We start from the raw sequence: 15704 nt of genomic DNA, 5'->3' as shown, positions 1-15704 counted from the left end.
TTGACTTTCACGCACCTGGTCTGCCACCTGTCACTGCTGGCAGCTGAACGGGAAGCTCAATCACACATCTGTTTACACTGTTGGAGACACTGCACAAGGAGACCAAGGACATAAAAACTGAAGTGTTATTGTCACCTATGCTGAGCTCTCTGTTTATGATTCAGCTATTTTGCTGTTTCAGTGTAATAAACCCCATCATGTAGCCCCATCAAACAAACCTCAAGAAAAACAAAGCACCGCGGGAAATTCTTTTTAAATGCAATTTTATCAGTAAAGTCAAGAATGTACAACACATGAGCTCAAAACAAGAAAATAGACCTGGTTACACACGTTCACGTCTTTGTGCAATAGAACCCTTCACACCGCACAGTAAAACATGACTTTTTTTAATAAATAAATAAAAGCACATAAGTTATGTACATGGTATTAAGTCAAAACTTCAAAATACTCCACTGCCTTGTGGTCTGATTACACTACAACAGAAATCAAACAAGATTCACGTTATAGTGCCTGTACAAACACTAGGAGACACCTAAAGCATTGGCACATTTGATACAAAAAAAATAAAAAATCGTCAGGAGAAGCAATATGTAAATGCTAGCTGCATTGTAATAGTTCAGCACAGAGCACAAGAGCATCAATAAGGCAACTTCTTATTGTTCTGGGCACTTGGGAGGATATTTATATTAGGACATTTTTCACCCTATGAAGCAAGCAAAGAAAGACAGCTAAACTGAGCAAACATATTTATGATGCTGAGCTTTAAGCACTGTAGTTCAATGGTTCCTCAGTCTTAGTTTAGGGTCTTAGCACACTAATATTACTAAATCAGCACTAAGTACAAAGAGAGACCCGTTAGGTCATTTTGTTTACAGGAACTGTTCAAAACTGTAGCATTTGCAAAATTAAAGGGACATTTGTTTTTATGAAAGAAGCACATTGTAATGGCTATGAAATGACAGTGTTTAGGCTTGCTGCCAAAAAATATCACTGTAACTATGCAGTTCTTCCTGCCACTGGTACTAAATCTGGACTAAAAAGCAGTAAGCACTTTCCCCATTACAATGCACTAATCAGGCAAGGAATAACTGTGGTCGGACATAGTTGCGTGACTGAAATTATTCGAATATGTGCAATGAACATTAGCTACTTACATTCAGAGTGCAGCCATAGATTTAAAACAGGAATGTAGTAGTTACTACATGACAGCAATTTCACTGAAAAGGACACAGGCACTTAAAATCAACCTTGCTTTTATGTAGACATATAACTAGACTACAACCAGTTGGCAACCAGTTCGAGTACATATTGCAAAAGACAAGACGAATTTCACTTATTGGCACAGACTGACTCGGACTGATTCCAATTTGTTGGCAACTTGTCTGTGTTTATAAATTAGGTGCCAGTTATTTGCAACCCTTGACAAACCCTTGATTTCAATCCAAGCTTGTGACTGTTTGGAGACAGGTATGCCTTACCAGGTGACCTGTGCAATCTTCTTGCAATAAAAAGTCGTCACCCAGAGGTTGAAGGTGTTGCACCAGTTGGTCAAGCTAACTACTTCCAATTAGTCGCTGAATGCACACAAAAAAAAGGAAAGAAATCAATCCAATTATCACTTTAGTCACAAGTAGGATGCAATTTTATTTTTACCAGAGCAGTTTCTTTACTCTAGTGTGACTGAGCCATTAGTGAGTGGTTCCTCTCCCCAGTTAGATGATGTGATGGGTGTGACAGCGGGTGCTGAAGTCTGTTGCCACTTTTAAATGTTTGACCTGAACATGACACTAGACGAAATGCTAAAGGCTCAATTACGGTGACATTTTTTCCTGTGGAGATCATTAACGTTTGTACCAAAGGTCATGACAATCCCATCAATATATGTCAAGACGTTCCAGCCAAGTGTCAAGCAGGATCACAAATGTCTTTAGAAAATGTTATGGAAATATATCCAACAGCTTTTAGGACATTTCATTTCTGATGGACAGTTGGACAATCCAAAGAGCCAGGCTAAATTTTGACTTCAGGACTTAAGGCGGTTTGAGCGAGTGTGCTTTTGTGTATTGCAGGAAATAATACTCAAGTGCTCGAAAGCTTATTTCTCATTTCTACTCCCTGATAAAACTGACAGATTAGCCCAGCTGCAACATCCCCACTAAGACCATAACTGGGCTTATTTTTTAAACAAGAAAAACATGCTTCAGATAAAAGGAAATAAATGAGACGGCAAGACTGCAAAACGTGGGACTGATGTTGTCGGCTCTCATCTCTCATTTCTAATGATCTGTGCTCCCCATTGCTCTTTAGCTGGTAAATAAACAGGACCTGTCTGATGAATGAAACAGGGACAGTTTACTCCAAGGGAAAACAATCGCCCACCTGAGAGATCCAGGCTGATGTTTCACTGATATGGAGTATATGCTTTTCTCTCACTCAGTGGGAACAATAATAAATATAGCGCTGGAGGGGTGAGATATGCAGGACCTGAGAAAAGGGAGAGACGGTAAAAAGCAGAGAAGGGGAAAAAGGCTGCAGGGGATTTGACAGTCAATATATGGCCAGATATATACACAGACACACAGACACAGAAGAAGAAGACAGAAAACAAGGAACACTGAACACTCAGTGGTGTTTTGAGCTAAGGTGCATGACAAGTGAGACAGAGTCTGTTTCTCTCTCAATGTTGCCAGAAACTGTTTACAAAAAAAGACCAAAATAACCTTTCAATGGTAGAAAACAAGCATGCCGAAAAACAAATGTAAAAAAACAGAAATGCTTTCTTAAGGCGGCACAGTCCAGTACTGATGCTGATCGTGAATGTCTTTCACCGGGTGTTTTTTTAGAGTTTGAAATGCACCAACGTTCATAGGTACACAATAGTTTCCTCCCTGCCCTCCTCCCCTCCACTGTCGGTCTCCAGGGAAACCAGCTGAGGGTCACCGGGATGCCGGCGCACCGGATACGGGTCAGTTCCACTTGCTGTTAGTGACCAGGTCTCCCCATTGTAGCTGTGATCTGAGTGGGCACAAAAAAACACACCATTTGTAGGAGAAATACAATTACTGAAATTGAACAATGAGACATTATTTATTCACCACTGATCAAGTATCCGACAGTATGGGACACGTAGCCACGTGTTTAATGAGCTCGGTCTAATTGCTTAGCCCACTTATGTAATCACTAACAGCATACAGACTAGGCGCTGCTGAGCCTGCTGCTCCCTCCTGCACCGTGTCTGAAAATGGGGAAAGAAGAGAATTTCAAGCTATGCATCACACCCCCTCAGCTCAGGCGTGTCACTTTTATCAGCAGCTTTCTCAACACGATCAATTGTCAGGCTTCGATGACATCAGCCTCCTCGCAAGCGATGGCGGACAAAAAGAGAGGAGGAGACAAGGGACCAGAAATGACAAATGAAACTGCTAACACCTACGAGTTGGCAAGCATATGGTTATGCTGAAGTACTCTCACAGCAAAATACTATAACCCTGACCAGCCTGTAGTTGCTGTTCTCATAATCTTTTTCAAGGATTAGTATCATTATTATTCAGATGCAATTAGCTCTTAAAGAGGCTATGCTTTTGTAGGTGGTAACTATCACTTGTCTCTGCTACGCTTGCATTCTTTTTTTCCCTCCATGTGCTGTCTAGCATTAGGGCAGGTGTGCTGTCATGGTAACAGATGGCGTGAACTATAAATTGCCTCATTGTGTCCCTGTAGGAAAGTGTCTGTTTGATTAATTATATAAGAGTCTGTCAGAGTAGCTCTGTTAGCCAACACACAGGCCAGGCCTCCACTAGATGAGATATAAAGATAAAAATACCAAATCTCTTTCTTTGAGTTTCATCCATGAAATATTAAGATTGAGTGATAATGTGACATGCATGCTGTTAAATATTTAAATTGCAATAAACACAAGGCTGTTAAAGCGTGGCACAGGGTTGTTTTATTTTCTGTCTACAGCAGTGAAAGGTAAATACTACACTACTGCTGTGTGTCATACTTAAACTCACTATTTTGAGTGCAGAAGTGTGTTCACATTATCAACTATGGATACATGAAGTACTTTAAGAGTTGGTGTACTCGTAATGGTCAGAAAGCCCAAAATTCCTGATGTTTGACTCGTCAAAAATCAAACACTACAGAAACAAGTGCTCGCTCTGCAGAAAGTAGTGTACAAAAGAGAAGTATCCACTTTAACAACTTAGCATCGCATTTTAGTTCACAGCATGAAATAAAATGCAGCACAAGAGATGAATCTATTTTTGAAGTGTATGTATTTTTTTGATTTGCATACATAAACCAAATGCAAAATTGGTGCTGACAGTTTAACCAGATGATTTACAATCAGGGAAGAGCTCGCACTCTCCCAAGTTCCTGATCAAATTCAAATCAGCAATGATTTTCTAACACCAGCCACCCGGTGATTGTCACCGTTTTATTTTTAATTTAACGATGCTCCCAATGTCTGGCATAATTATTGTTTGGAAGCAGCCACGACCAAGAGAGTATGTGCTGTAATAAATCCTTTATTGACCAATTATGGCTCAGTCACACTAGAGTAAAAACAGCACGCTGACCTCCTTGTGTCTACGAAAAGTCGATGGTTGACTGAGAATTGCAACGAACTTTGTTGCTTTCAGAAACTGATTGCGGGTACTTGCATCCCAAACAATCACCATCCAACTCAGACTGACTGCAGACAGGTTGCTGAAGGTTGCCGTTCAAATCATAAATGCAGGCAGACTGCCAACACAATAGTGGACTTGACTTGATTACTAACAGGTTGTATTCTGGTTACATTCGTATATAAAATCAAGTATGTCTGATTTTACAGTTTAATCAATGTCCTGCAGCAAATACGTCGTTATTGGTGGAGGCAATTCTGAATTCCTGATTGAAATCTACGAGGTTCTGGTTGGACTCTGAATTTTGCTGAATGCTTTTCGGTTGTCTGTTGTATTAAGAGTGTGCATGTGAGGATGGATGACTGACGTCTGCAGATCAAATCTACCTACAAATACAAATAAAGTAACCTCAAAGTGACCAGTTGTTAATATGATTTTTTGTGCAGAAGACAACAGATAAACTGCAGTTTTCAAGAAATTGTTCACACATAATCGACATATTATCACAAAGAGATTTCATTTAATTGCCAACCTGACCCAATTCGGTTGCACACTCATAGCAGACTAACTGCAGACTGACTCCATCAAGCATAGCTTGTTGTTCTATTGCCGTATTGTTGCAGTTGCTTTAAATATATGTCTCCAACTACTGTTTTCCCCGTGTGACTGAAGCACTTACAGATTTCTAGCTTTCTGTAGGGGATATCATGTTCTATGTATAAAAAACGAGCAAAAAAACAAAAACAATAGAATGTTACTTTTTCATTTAAATTCTGACAATAAATAAAAGCAAACTTAAACAGAATTAGGGCTCAGATTAACTTTAGCTGGCTTCAGCACAATGAAATAAAAGGAAGTGAACGGGCTCTCTGTAGATGGGCTCGATGGGTTTGATTGAAGAAGTGGCTGCGTTAAGCTAGTTAAATCTAACCAGCCTGGAGCTGCTGGCCTTAAGCAGAGACAACTCAATTCATTCTTTTTATTTCAGTCTTTTAGTTTTGTGAGCACTTGGACTGACAACAACACGCTGGTGTCAAAAAAACGATACCGTTTATTAGGGAACTAATGATGAATGAATAATGTGCCGTGATCGTTGTGTTATATAGGCTCACAGTGTACAAAGAAGCTTTTTTATTGAATGCCAAGGAATTTTTAATGATACACAACACTTGGACACCTTTCCACAAATAAATTGTACACAACCAGTGTTATAAAGGAAGCAGTAAAATGTCTTGATGAAGGGAGGTTTTATTAAGTTTGCACCTTTGCAAGAAAAAAAAACATTCCTAAGTTATGTGTTGCATTATTATTTGTATTGTGTTATGTCCACTGTTTTCTAAGTGTGTGGCAGATTCACAGAAAAATGATCTATTCAAAAGCTACTGTCCACTGCGATGCTTGAGCACAAAGTCACAAAGCAGGTTTTTTGCCTCCTGCAGCACTTTGCACAGGGTTTGAATTCGTCAGCGTGCCGTAAAGTGAAGCGGCTTCACCTTTCTTTTCTTCCTCAACCTCCTCACAGAGCTCTCGTCTTTTGTGTAAAAAGGTGAACAACAAAAACCTGATACGACTCATCAGATGAAGCGTCAGCGTAAAAAATTCCATCCAACTGGTTCTCCAAGATTACACTGAACCAGAACGAATTATTGAAATCCACTGAATTAAAAAAGGTGTGTGTGTGTGTGTGTGTGTGTGTGTGTGTGTGTGTGTGTGTGTGTGTGTGTGTGTGTGTGTGTGTGTGTGTGTGTGTGTGTGTGTGTGTGTGTGTGTCGTATGCACAAGAAGAAATAGTCACATGCACAGGTGAGGATGAGAAGAGAGATCATATTTTGATCCCTGTGACTGACAGAGATTCCTTTTCTTTTCACACGAAAAAAAGAAGAATGGAGATACCAGGTTCCTCCACATACCAGGCAGCTTGTGACCCAGAATGAGATCGAGCTCTTAAAATATAAGACTGCACCTAAGACACAAAAACATGTGTGGCGATTTGGTCTTTTATTAACTGTTGAGAAGACCCTCAAGGGACCCACTGAAGAGCCTTGTGGTTACACATCAGCTGGAGCACACCCTGCACTGTAGACTGCAGGCAGACATCCACCCCGGGCTTGTTAACAAGTGACTCAGGTTTCACTGGGGCATTGCGTGTGCTCAATAATGAGGAAAGGTTAATAAGCTGATCAATGGCAAAGAGATTGTGCTGCCTGCTGTAAGCTGGTAAACAATAGCGGGAACACCACATTAGGCTGCGCTGACCCGGTTTTTACGAGGGCTCAGGGAGACAGGCCGAATGTAAACTGTAATTTTCCCCGCCTGCTGAGAGCATCGGGGCGAGCACGCTGATGAATGGATTAGAAATGGAGACGGGCAAACATGGGATTGTAGCCGACACCTCCAGAGCGCAACCTGATTAATCTGTGACTGCATCTCTCATTCCTCCCCACCCCCCGCACGCTCACGCCGCCCCCTTTTCACCTGATGCGATGACAAGCCATGCTGTAATGAGTTTTGCAAAGATTTCTTTCAGATCGATGCCCCAATCAGTCAGCCATCGCCTGCAGACTGTGATTCACACGCTGTTGTCTCCCCGGCCACTCGATAGATAGAGAAAGCATTGATTTTCTTTTTCCTTTGGCAGGCTCGAGCATTGTGGGGTGGGGTGGAGTTTGGGGGACTCAATACTGCTGCAGGTGGAGGTGGTGGGAGGACAGGCAAGGCCTCACCGTGGATACCGCCTTGAGAGCGCGGCGTCGGCGTGTTTGTGTGTACAGTAGGCTCTCGCATGCATGGGTGAAACCAGTGCAAGCAGAAGGTTTGTTGACATTCTCACAGGGCGCAGATTTCTAATTTATGTTGACAGGGTGATAACACAGTACGCTACTGTTCAAATACATGAGGTAAATGCAATGTGTAGCACTGTGCTAAAATGCATGTTCTTATTACATGTAGTAGAAATGGAAATAAGAAATTGAGCTATTTGGTGCTATAAAAAATACGATCCTCTTTTGAGAGAATTGTCAAAATATATCCCAGCCTCAACTTTGAGAGGTCTGTTTGAGCAAAACAAAAGCTCTGAAACCAGCACTGTTACAAGTGTACCAGAGACTCAGATGGAGGCCAGCTGAGGGCTCAGTATCATTAGGTCTTCCTCAAAGAGGAAGGTCCCATCTTATCTTAAAGGCTTCATAGTACCATATCCCCTTTGCTCTCAGACTAAAGGCTTACTTGTGGTTCCTAGGATATTTAAGAAGTAGAATGGGAGGGAGAGCCTTCAGCTTTCAGGCCCTTTTTCTGTGGAAGCAGCTCCCAGTTTGGATTCAGGTGATAGGCAACCTGTCTAATTTTAAGACAAGCCTTTAAACTTTCCTTTCTAAAAAGCTTATAGCTAAGGTTGGTTGACCCTGCACTTTCCATTTGTTGTGCTGCAATAGGTCTAGGCTGCTGGGGGCTTCCTATGAGGCACCGAGTGTTTTTCCTTCCCACTGTTGCAAACTATTTGCTCATAGAAGGTTGTCTGAATCGTGTGGTTTTCTCCCCACTATTGTAGTATCTTTAGCTTTGAATATAACAGTGACTGTTGTGATTTTTTTTGCTAAATAAATGAAATTGAATTGAACGGACAGAGGAGAGTAAGTACACCAGTGTACAGAAAAGAGACGCAATCCCATGAAACTAAAACCAAATCGAGACCATCAGTATATCTCAATTAGAACCACTGAAAGCCAAAATGTGAATGCAAATAACATTCAGTGTATCATACAGTCCAATTACTTCATTAGTTTTTGATCTGTTTGGAAATTAATATAGTAGCAAGTAAGTGACTGGAAAAGTTTAAAAAACATATGAGGCCCAAGCTGGATTTGCATTTGTGTCTTCTCTTTCTAACTTTGAAACTGAACTTTGTGGTAATTCCTACCATGCCTTCCTGCAGGGCTGTAGAGGTATCCAGTCCCCATCATCCATCCCTGGGAGTCTGAGTGTTGGCCGTGGGGAGTCTTAGCTCCAGAAGGCTGTCTGCCGTTGGATTGGGCCAGCAGGGAGTTGAGACAATTGTGTGTGCTAGCATCATTTCTTCTGTGGTGCACATGGCGGTTGTTGACGCTGGTACTGGCTAACGCAGCCTCGTTCACAAACACAGAGCCATTACCGGTATGGGCTCTGGACGGACTTGATGCCGAGTCCTGAGGGAGAGGGAGGAAATGTCAGGGCTCGATCCAGACTAGCAAGATCATCTTCAAGAACCGTGAGAACAGAAAGAGGAAACCCATTTTCGTTCCAGGATAAGGTCATTAACAAATCATGAATGCTGACAGCTGGATGGCATTCACACCTGTGAAATCTGTCAACAATCCACCTTTGAAATACACTCACGCATTTACATAAAAAGACCAGGAAACACATTTGACATACCTGCCAACAACTAGAAAAGCCTCCATTTCAAGATCTCTACTTTCCTCAAGCTTTAATTACAAAAAGACAAAAAGTGAGTCACTCGAAATGACATTTTCTCACTTCATGCAATAAACGGATCTCTTTCTCTGTCTCTCTCTCCAATACAAAGAAAGCGAATGAAATTTTATTTTTTGATGCTCGCAGTACTGAAACATTTCTTTCTGTGGATAATATAAAGACTTCACTGTGAAGTTTCTGCAGAGGCAATTTCTTCCAGAGAAAGCCATTTCCAAGAAAAGTGCTCACAGTATGTTCTGTGGATTTATGTGAATAATGGAGAAGCTGTTTCTGGAAAGACACTCTCGCTGACATTTTTTTCTCCCTCACAAATGATTCACTTATTGTTGCAAAGGCAAAAACTCTTAAGAGAAAATGAAAATAAAAGTATATCAACTAAAGGTAAGTGAGGGAACATGTTGTCATTTGGGTGAAGCGACCCTTTAATGTTTGGCTAAGGGCAGATTAGGACTCATCTTCACATAAACATGGCCTTTCCCTCTGCTGAGTGCAGGCAGCACAGCTAATTAGATGCAACCAGAGAGTCAAAGTGTGTGTGTGTCATTTGATCTGTCTCTGACCCTATGAACCATTGCCTCTGGCTGAAGCATTAGTGTGTGTGGGGGGGAAACATTAGGACCTGCACTGTCTCGGCACGCTTTTGTTGGACCGACTAAAATAGATGAATGGAAATAAATAAAGACTGAAAAAAGCCAGGAGAGCCTCATCACGTCTAGCCTGGAAAAGACCAAGGTGGGGGTGGCGGTTGTGTGTAAATTAATGAGGGACAGAGGGAATATCGAAACCTGAGCCTGCTCATTTGTCCGTCCATTCTGTGCTCTCTGTGTGTCTTCTGAACAAGTCACACCTGCTGCCGAACAGAGCGACACAAGCCCCATAAGCCAGCGGAGGTTCAGATAGATGTATGTGCTAAATTAGTTTCACCACTGCTGCAGTTCCACATGAGGTATATTGGGACTTAAAGGGCAGGGGGAACAGCACACCCTTTATCCTCCATGCCTTCCAGCTGTGTGGGACATTTTGCTGGAGTGCTTTTCAAACAAAGTGTCGATAATCTAAGCCCCTTTGGGTCACAATTGATTGGTTTCTTAGGCCGTGTGCCTTTGGTTTTAATTATTTTTGTCAGAGCTTTTATATGCAGTGGTTTAATTATCATCAATCATTAAGATGTTTACTGGTGAGCAGAGCTGCCGGAGCACTAAGACAAATGGTGCTGAAATTGCTCTCATTATCGCGGGTCATATGTCAAGAGGGGATTGGACTGCTAGGTGTGAATGTGTGAGCCAGCGTAACCCTGGCTGATGGCTGTATGAGAAAAGCTTCTTATTAATGATTTTAGCACAAGAAATACTCCATAGATGCTGTATATCTGCTCCCACTGAGGTCACGAGCGTCAGTGAGGGGCATTACTGGCTCATAGATTCACTGGTAAAAGAAAGGGCTATCACTTCTGGTTCCCCCAATACCTGCTGTCCATCAAGAGGGATGAACATGTGAGGATTCGCAGTTGGAGGGCTGTCCTGCGGCCCGTGCTTCCAGCACTGCAGCAGCTTTTGCTGCTCATCCAGGCGCTCTCGTTCCCTCTCCACGCTCCTCTGGCCCTCCCTGAGTCTCTCCAGGTTCTGCTGGTACTCCTCGAGCTGCTCGTCCAGCTCTACACGTTCACGTCTCAACCTCTCCGCTGCCACCTGGCACTGCCTCTCCCTCTCTTCCAGCATGCTCTCCTGCGCCCCCTGCTGACTCTTCCTAGCCTGGCACTCTCGCTCCCAGCGTTCCTTCTCCTGGCGCAGGCGGTCATGGAGCCGCTGGGCCACCGCCGCCTCCTCCTTCTGCTTCTCCAGGTTACGTTGCTTCTCCTGATCCTGGAGGGCGCTGCCCCGGACACTTGGGAGATGCAGCCGTTGGGCACGAGGGGAGGGGCGGCCGCTCTCTTGGAGAAGGAGCCTCTGGACCTCATAGCAGCTGTCCTGGATGGTCACCGCAGCCTAGCACAGAGAGGGGAAAGTCAAAAGCGACATGGTTCATCAAAATGCAAATGATCAACTGCCACTTTTACTACCGTGTTGCCTCCTCGCAACGTATTTGAATGGCAAAATGTGACGGAGATCATGATCAAGGCTAAAGTGATGACTTTTAATTTTTATGCATTAAGGTCACAGCAACTAGTGACAGGAAGCCATAGCTGCTCATACCCAAAATGAAACTTTGTATATGGAAATCACATCGTGATCAAATCCTCGAGCCTAAGTAGATAGGCAAGAGCGCGCAAACACGTCATTTGCAAATACACCCACATTCTCGTCCTCACACAAATTTTAATTTTACACCAAAGAAGGAGCGTGTGTACAGTGAAACAAAAGATCCTGCTACGTCTCCTGACTGAAAAAACAAAACAAAAAACAGATCAGTGAGATGAGCTCCTGGAGCTCCAGCAGAGTGATGCTTCTGTTTAAAGTGCGCAGGCGAATGAGAGCCTGCTTATGATACAGAACGTATCTGTTCATACTGAGATCACAGGAGGTGTGTTTCTTTTTCTTTTAATTTCTTTGTTGGCCTAATATAGATGAGGGCTGTGAGGAGGGTAAATAAAAATAGCTCACCTGCAGACTGTACAGCAACTGAGTCAGGTTTTGGACACTCTGAGCCACCTGTTAATAGACAGAGTCAGATACAAAATGCAGATTAATGGGTCTTCCGCAGTTTTCATGTGTGAACATCAAGATTTCACTTCCTATTAGTTAGCTACACAAGTAACTACAAGCTGCATTCCTCTTTAAGCTTGAAGTTGCATTGACAGAACACCTGTGCCCCCTGGAGGCCATGCGTGAAATGTCACCACATTGTTTAGGGTTAAATTATCACTCTCTCTTATCAGAGTAATTTACCTCACAGGCCACAGAAAGCTGCAAAGAGCAGCAAGGCTGTTGCATGGTTTTTGGAATAAGTCCCTATATCAATATTTAATGCTGCAATACCTCAGGAAACTAAATGGACTTCCTTTATTATGAACTTATCAATGATTCATTAGATTAAGGCCAAAATGTAATTCTAATAGACTGCACTGAATTATTAAAGCAACAATCTTGAGCCACACATCTGTAAAGACGTCGAAAGAAGCCGTGCTCAGATGCAGGGAACACGTTACCTCTGCAGTACAGCAGCGAGGGAGGCATTGCCTCCTGATATCTGCATCAATATTTAACTCAAAAAGCAATTTAATTTATCTTCTCTGTTTATATGGTGAAGTCACAGCACACATTTTAAACAGCAGGTTGCGTACCTTCAAGTCAACGTCGCCTCGATTGTCTTTTTGAAAGTCAGTTGTGGACTGAAATACAAAGGTCTCAGGCCAGCTCCCCTCGCTGCCCCGAGGGTCTTCAGGCGAGACCTCCAAAGAGTCTGAGGGCTCGACGGGTACGGCAGGGCTGACAGGAAACACGGAGTCTGTGTCAGAGTTCTGGCTGTGACTCGACGGTGAACGAGCCTTGGACGATAACATGGCCTTTAGGTTCTCAGCTGGAAAAAAAACAGACGGGACAAGTGTAAAACTCAAACTAGTAAGATCAGTAACAACATTACTGAATCAACTGAAGCCATCAACAGTTCAATTTTGTTGTAAGAACATAATCCAAGTTTTCTCGCCGGAGCCATTGGCCTTTTAAAAATCATGTAACTCTGTTAAATTAAAGCGCCAGCATCTCATACTTTATGAATTTTCCTAAAATGGGTTTATTCATCATGTAGTGCAGCGGTCCCCAACCTTTTTTGCACCATGGCCCGACAATATTTTCATGGACCGGCCTTTAAGGTGTCGCGGATCAATACAACAAAATAAAACTAGTACCGGTACTGAAAAAAAGAAGATTTATTCATAACACACGTGAAAAGACCCAGGAAAACCGAGTTAACGATAAAAACGATAACAAAATAACGCTGAAAACCGATAAAAACCCTGAAAACCATACATTTCACACCTGAGCCTCAACTCCCGCGGCCTGGTACCAAATGACTCACGGCCCGGTACCGGTCTGAGGCCCGGGGGTTGGGGACCGCTGATGTAGTGGATTACAGGGTGTGTGGAACAAAAAGAAAAAAAATCCCTTTCAACCTAGCACCAAAGACGTTACTTTGATCCCATGGAAATTAAGCTAAAACAACAGATGCTGCCTGCCGTGCTGTTTAGCATCATGCATTTTTTGCACCCCTTTAAATATATATACCAAGAGCTAGAGCTAGCTTGCTAAGATTATTTATATCTCTTACTTATATTTGTGATTTTTTGATTTATTCTTACAGTGTAAATATGTTTCTTCTTTTTGCATGTATTGCTCTTTATGTTTATAAAACACAAAAATAAAGGAATTAGGAACATATGTTTTTGGATATTTTTCCTCTGTACTGTATTGCTACAGTAGATTTTTTAATTAAATGATCAAGATATGATCAAGTGCAAACTCTCAGCTTCAATTTAAGGGGTTTTACAAAAGCTTTTCAATAACTGTTTAGGATTTTTACAAGTATTATAAGGAGTACTGTAAGTTGAGAACACTGTGGATATGAAAATATGTTTGCTGAAGTGTGCAGTGCATGTGAAGGTTTCACCTTCTTGCAGCGCAGCGGTCAGCAGCGCAGCAGCCTGGAGAAGCTCCTCTGAGTGTGGCTGCACCAGCAGTCGCGGTTCAGCTAGCGAAGCCTCCATCCTCCCACTCAGAACAGAGAGCTGTGTGTAGATCTGCAGCTTCTCCGCCAGGCTAGAGCAGATCTGCTGGTCCTGGCTCGTCAGGCTCTCTGGTACAAGAGTTCATGTAGTTCAAAGAGCGGAAAATGTTAACAGCTACTATGTTTACAGTTTTTCTCAGTTGCTTTGGCTCATTTCTTAAATGAAAGCTGAACGTAGCCAAATCATGTGTGAAACTCTTCAGAACAGTCTGTTACTTTAGCACTTCAGAACAAGCTTTAATTGTTATTAGTGTTTGCAAATATTTTAGAACATTTAGGCAAGAGACGACACTCAGTGTGGTGTAATTGAAACCATTCAGAGATGCTTCAGTCTTTAATAATGCTTCTATACGCTCAATATTTTTACTCTTGATAATATGTGAGCATCAGTTCATTTGCAGCTCAATGAACAGTGAATAGTCCATCTAACAGTCACAAATATGCTGAGCCAACATGTGCAAGTCATCAGACTCTAAAGCATCTTTTAGAGCTTCAGTGCAACAAAGTTACAACAATGTAACATTTTTCCATTACAATAGATGCAAAACATCATTTTGACAAATGCATAAAAGCGGGCAAGTTAAGAACCTTTGGCAGTTCATCTGCAGTGTTTTAACATTTTAAGAGAAATGCATCTGCAGAGCCAAAACAACAGCACTGAAAAAAAAACCCAACCCTGTAATAAATCTACATTTAAAATAATTACGGTCAATAGGAAAAACACCCCAAACAAAATGGTTAAAAATACCTTGTAGCTTTTGGATCTTCTGAAAACGAGCCTCGGCAGCTCGCTTCTCCTCGTCTGATTCACTTGTGTATTCCTCTTCGTCCTCCGGACAGCTGAACAGAAGCGACAGTTAAATCAGGTCAGGCAGGCAAATGTGTACACATCATAAAATCTGTGTATTCAGTTCTCAAAATCCTCCTTTTCCCCACAATTTAAACTGTAATTTAATTCAGTTTAGTTTTATTTATATAGCACCAAATTACAACAACAGACACCTCAAGGTGCTTTATATTGTAAGGTAGAGACCCTACAATAATACAGAGAAAACCCCAACAATCAAACAAACCCGAATGAGCAAGAATCTGGTGACGGTGGGAAGGAAAAACTGGCAGAACCAGGTTCAGGCAAGGGCCTCATACACACCTCTCTACGGCCTCTCTAATGAGCCTCATCCATGTGTTTCGCTCCTCTTTGGACGACGTGTGGACCTCATACATTTCTGGTCCAGCCGCTGAGGCGCTGATCAGAAACATCCCTCTCTCTTCGTTCGCTACTTCCCGAACTATTAACTTCTGTAGTGGAATCACTGGAGGCTTCTGGTCCTTTAACACATTTAAAGCATGGAGAAAAACAAAACAAAACAAAACATCAATCATCCTTACACGGTGCAGTGTTTATTACTGATTTCTTTACTGAATGCGTACCACAGTTGCAAATGTGTACTTCTGGTCTTTTTCTTGGAGGAAGATGAGGGTGTCTGTGAGTAGCAGCGCCAGGACGTCTGGGCAAAATAACGACGGGTGGAAAAACAGTTAGATCAGATAGGATGCAAAAATGACACATGAACTTCTGAGTATCATGTATCACCTTTGAGTCGCCCGGTGGCAGTCTTCCACAGGAGCACCCCCTGGTGTTTGAGCACTTGTCCGGGCCCCATCATATCCTGCTTGCGGAAGGTGTGTCCGCTCTTCAGCTTAGCTGCGCTGCGGTTCTCCATGCGATTAAAGACTTCCTGTAACCTCTGGTGCCGTTCGTATTCGCTGACCCTCATGTCCACGGCTGCTATCGCCTCTCGAATGTGAGCCAGGGCTTTCGAAAGGTCTGCGTGCTCCTCTGTTTCCTCTGATGGTCAGAGCAAAGGAAAAACAAAAAGAAAAAAA

The 15704-nt window shown here is 42.5% G+C and overlaps 1 protein-coding gene across 5 annotated transcripts in view; it reads right to left on the bottom strand.

Annotated features, from left to right (window-relative positions):
• Positions 1 to 246: 246 nt before the first annotated feature.
• Positions 247 to 15704, bottom strand: part of arhgef28a (Rho guanine nucleotide exchange factor (GEF) 28a) — a 54036-nt gene continuing 38578 nt past the window's right edge. For all 5 annotated transcript variants that reach the window (XM_080866211.1, XM_080866214.1, XM_080866213.1 and 2 more), the window contains 10 exons: positions 15412 to 15666; positions 15249 to 15325; positions 14968 to 15146; positions 14566 to 14657; positions 13701 to 13886; positions 12379 to 12614; positions 11699 to 11746; positions 10565 to 11083; positions 8545 to 8809; positions 247 to 3015 (listed from right to left, as the gene is read on the bottom strand). In XM_080866211.1, the coding sequence (XP_080722337.1) occupies positions 2864 to 3015; positions 8545 to 8809; positions 10565 to 11083; positions 11699 to 11746; positions 12379 to 12614; positions 13701 to 13886; positions 14566 to 14657; positions 14968 to 15146; positions 15249 to 15325; positions 15412 to 15666 (2009 nt within the window). In that variant the 3' untranslated portion in view covers positions 247 to 2863. The remainder of the gene's footprint in view (positions 3016 to 8544; positions 8810 to 10564; positions 11084 to 11698; positions 11747 to 12378; positions 12615 to 13700; positions 13887 to 14565; positions 14658 to 14967; positions 15147 to 15248; positions 15326 to 15411; positions 15667 to 15704) is intronic.

The sequence above is a fragment of the Rhamphochromis sp. 'chilingali' genome, assembly GCF_963969265.1.
Source record: "Rhamphochromis sp. 'chilingali' genome assembly, chromosome: 2".
Taxonomy (NCBI): Eukaryota; Metazoa; Chordata; class Actinopteri; order Cichliformes; family Cichlidae; genus Rhamphochromis; species Rhamphochromis sp. 'chilingali'.
Note: the sequence above shows the minus strand (reverse complement) of the source record. Positions and strands in the feature narration are given on the sequence as shown.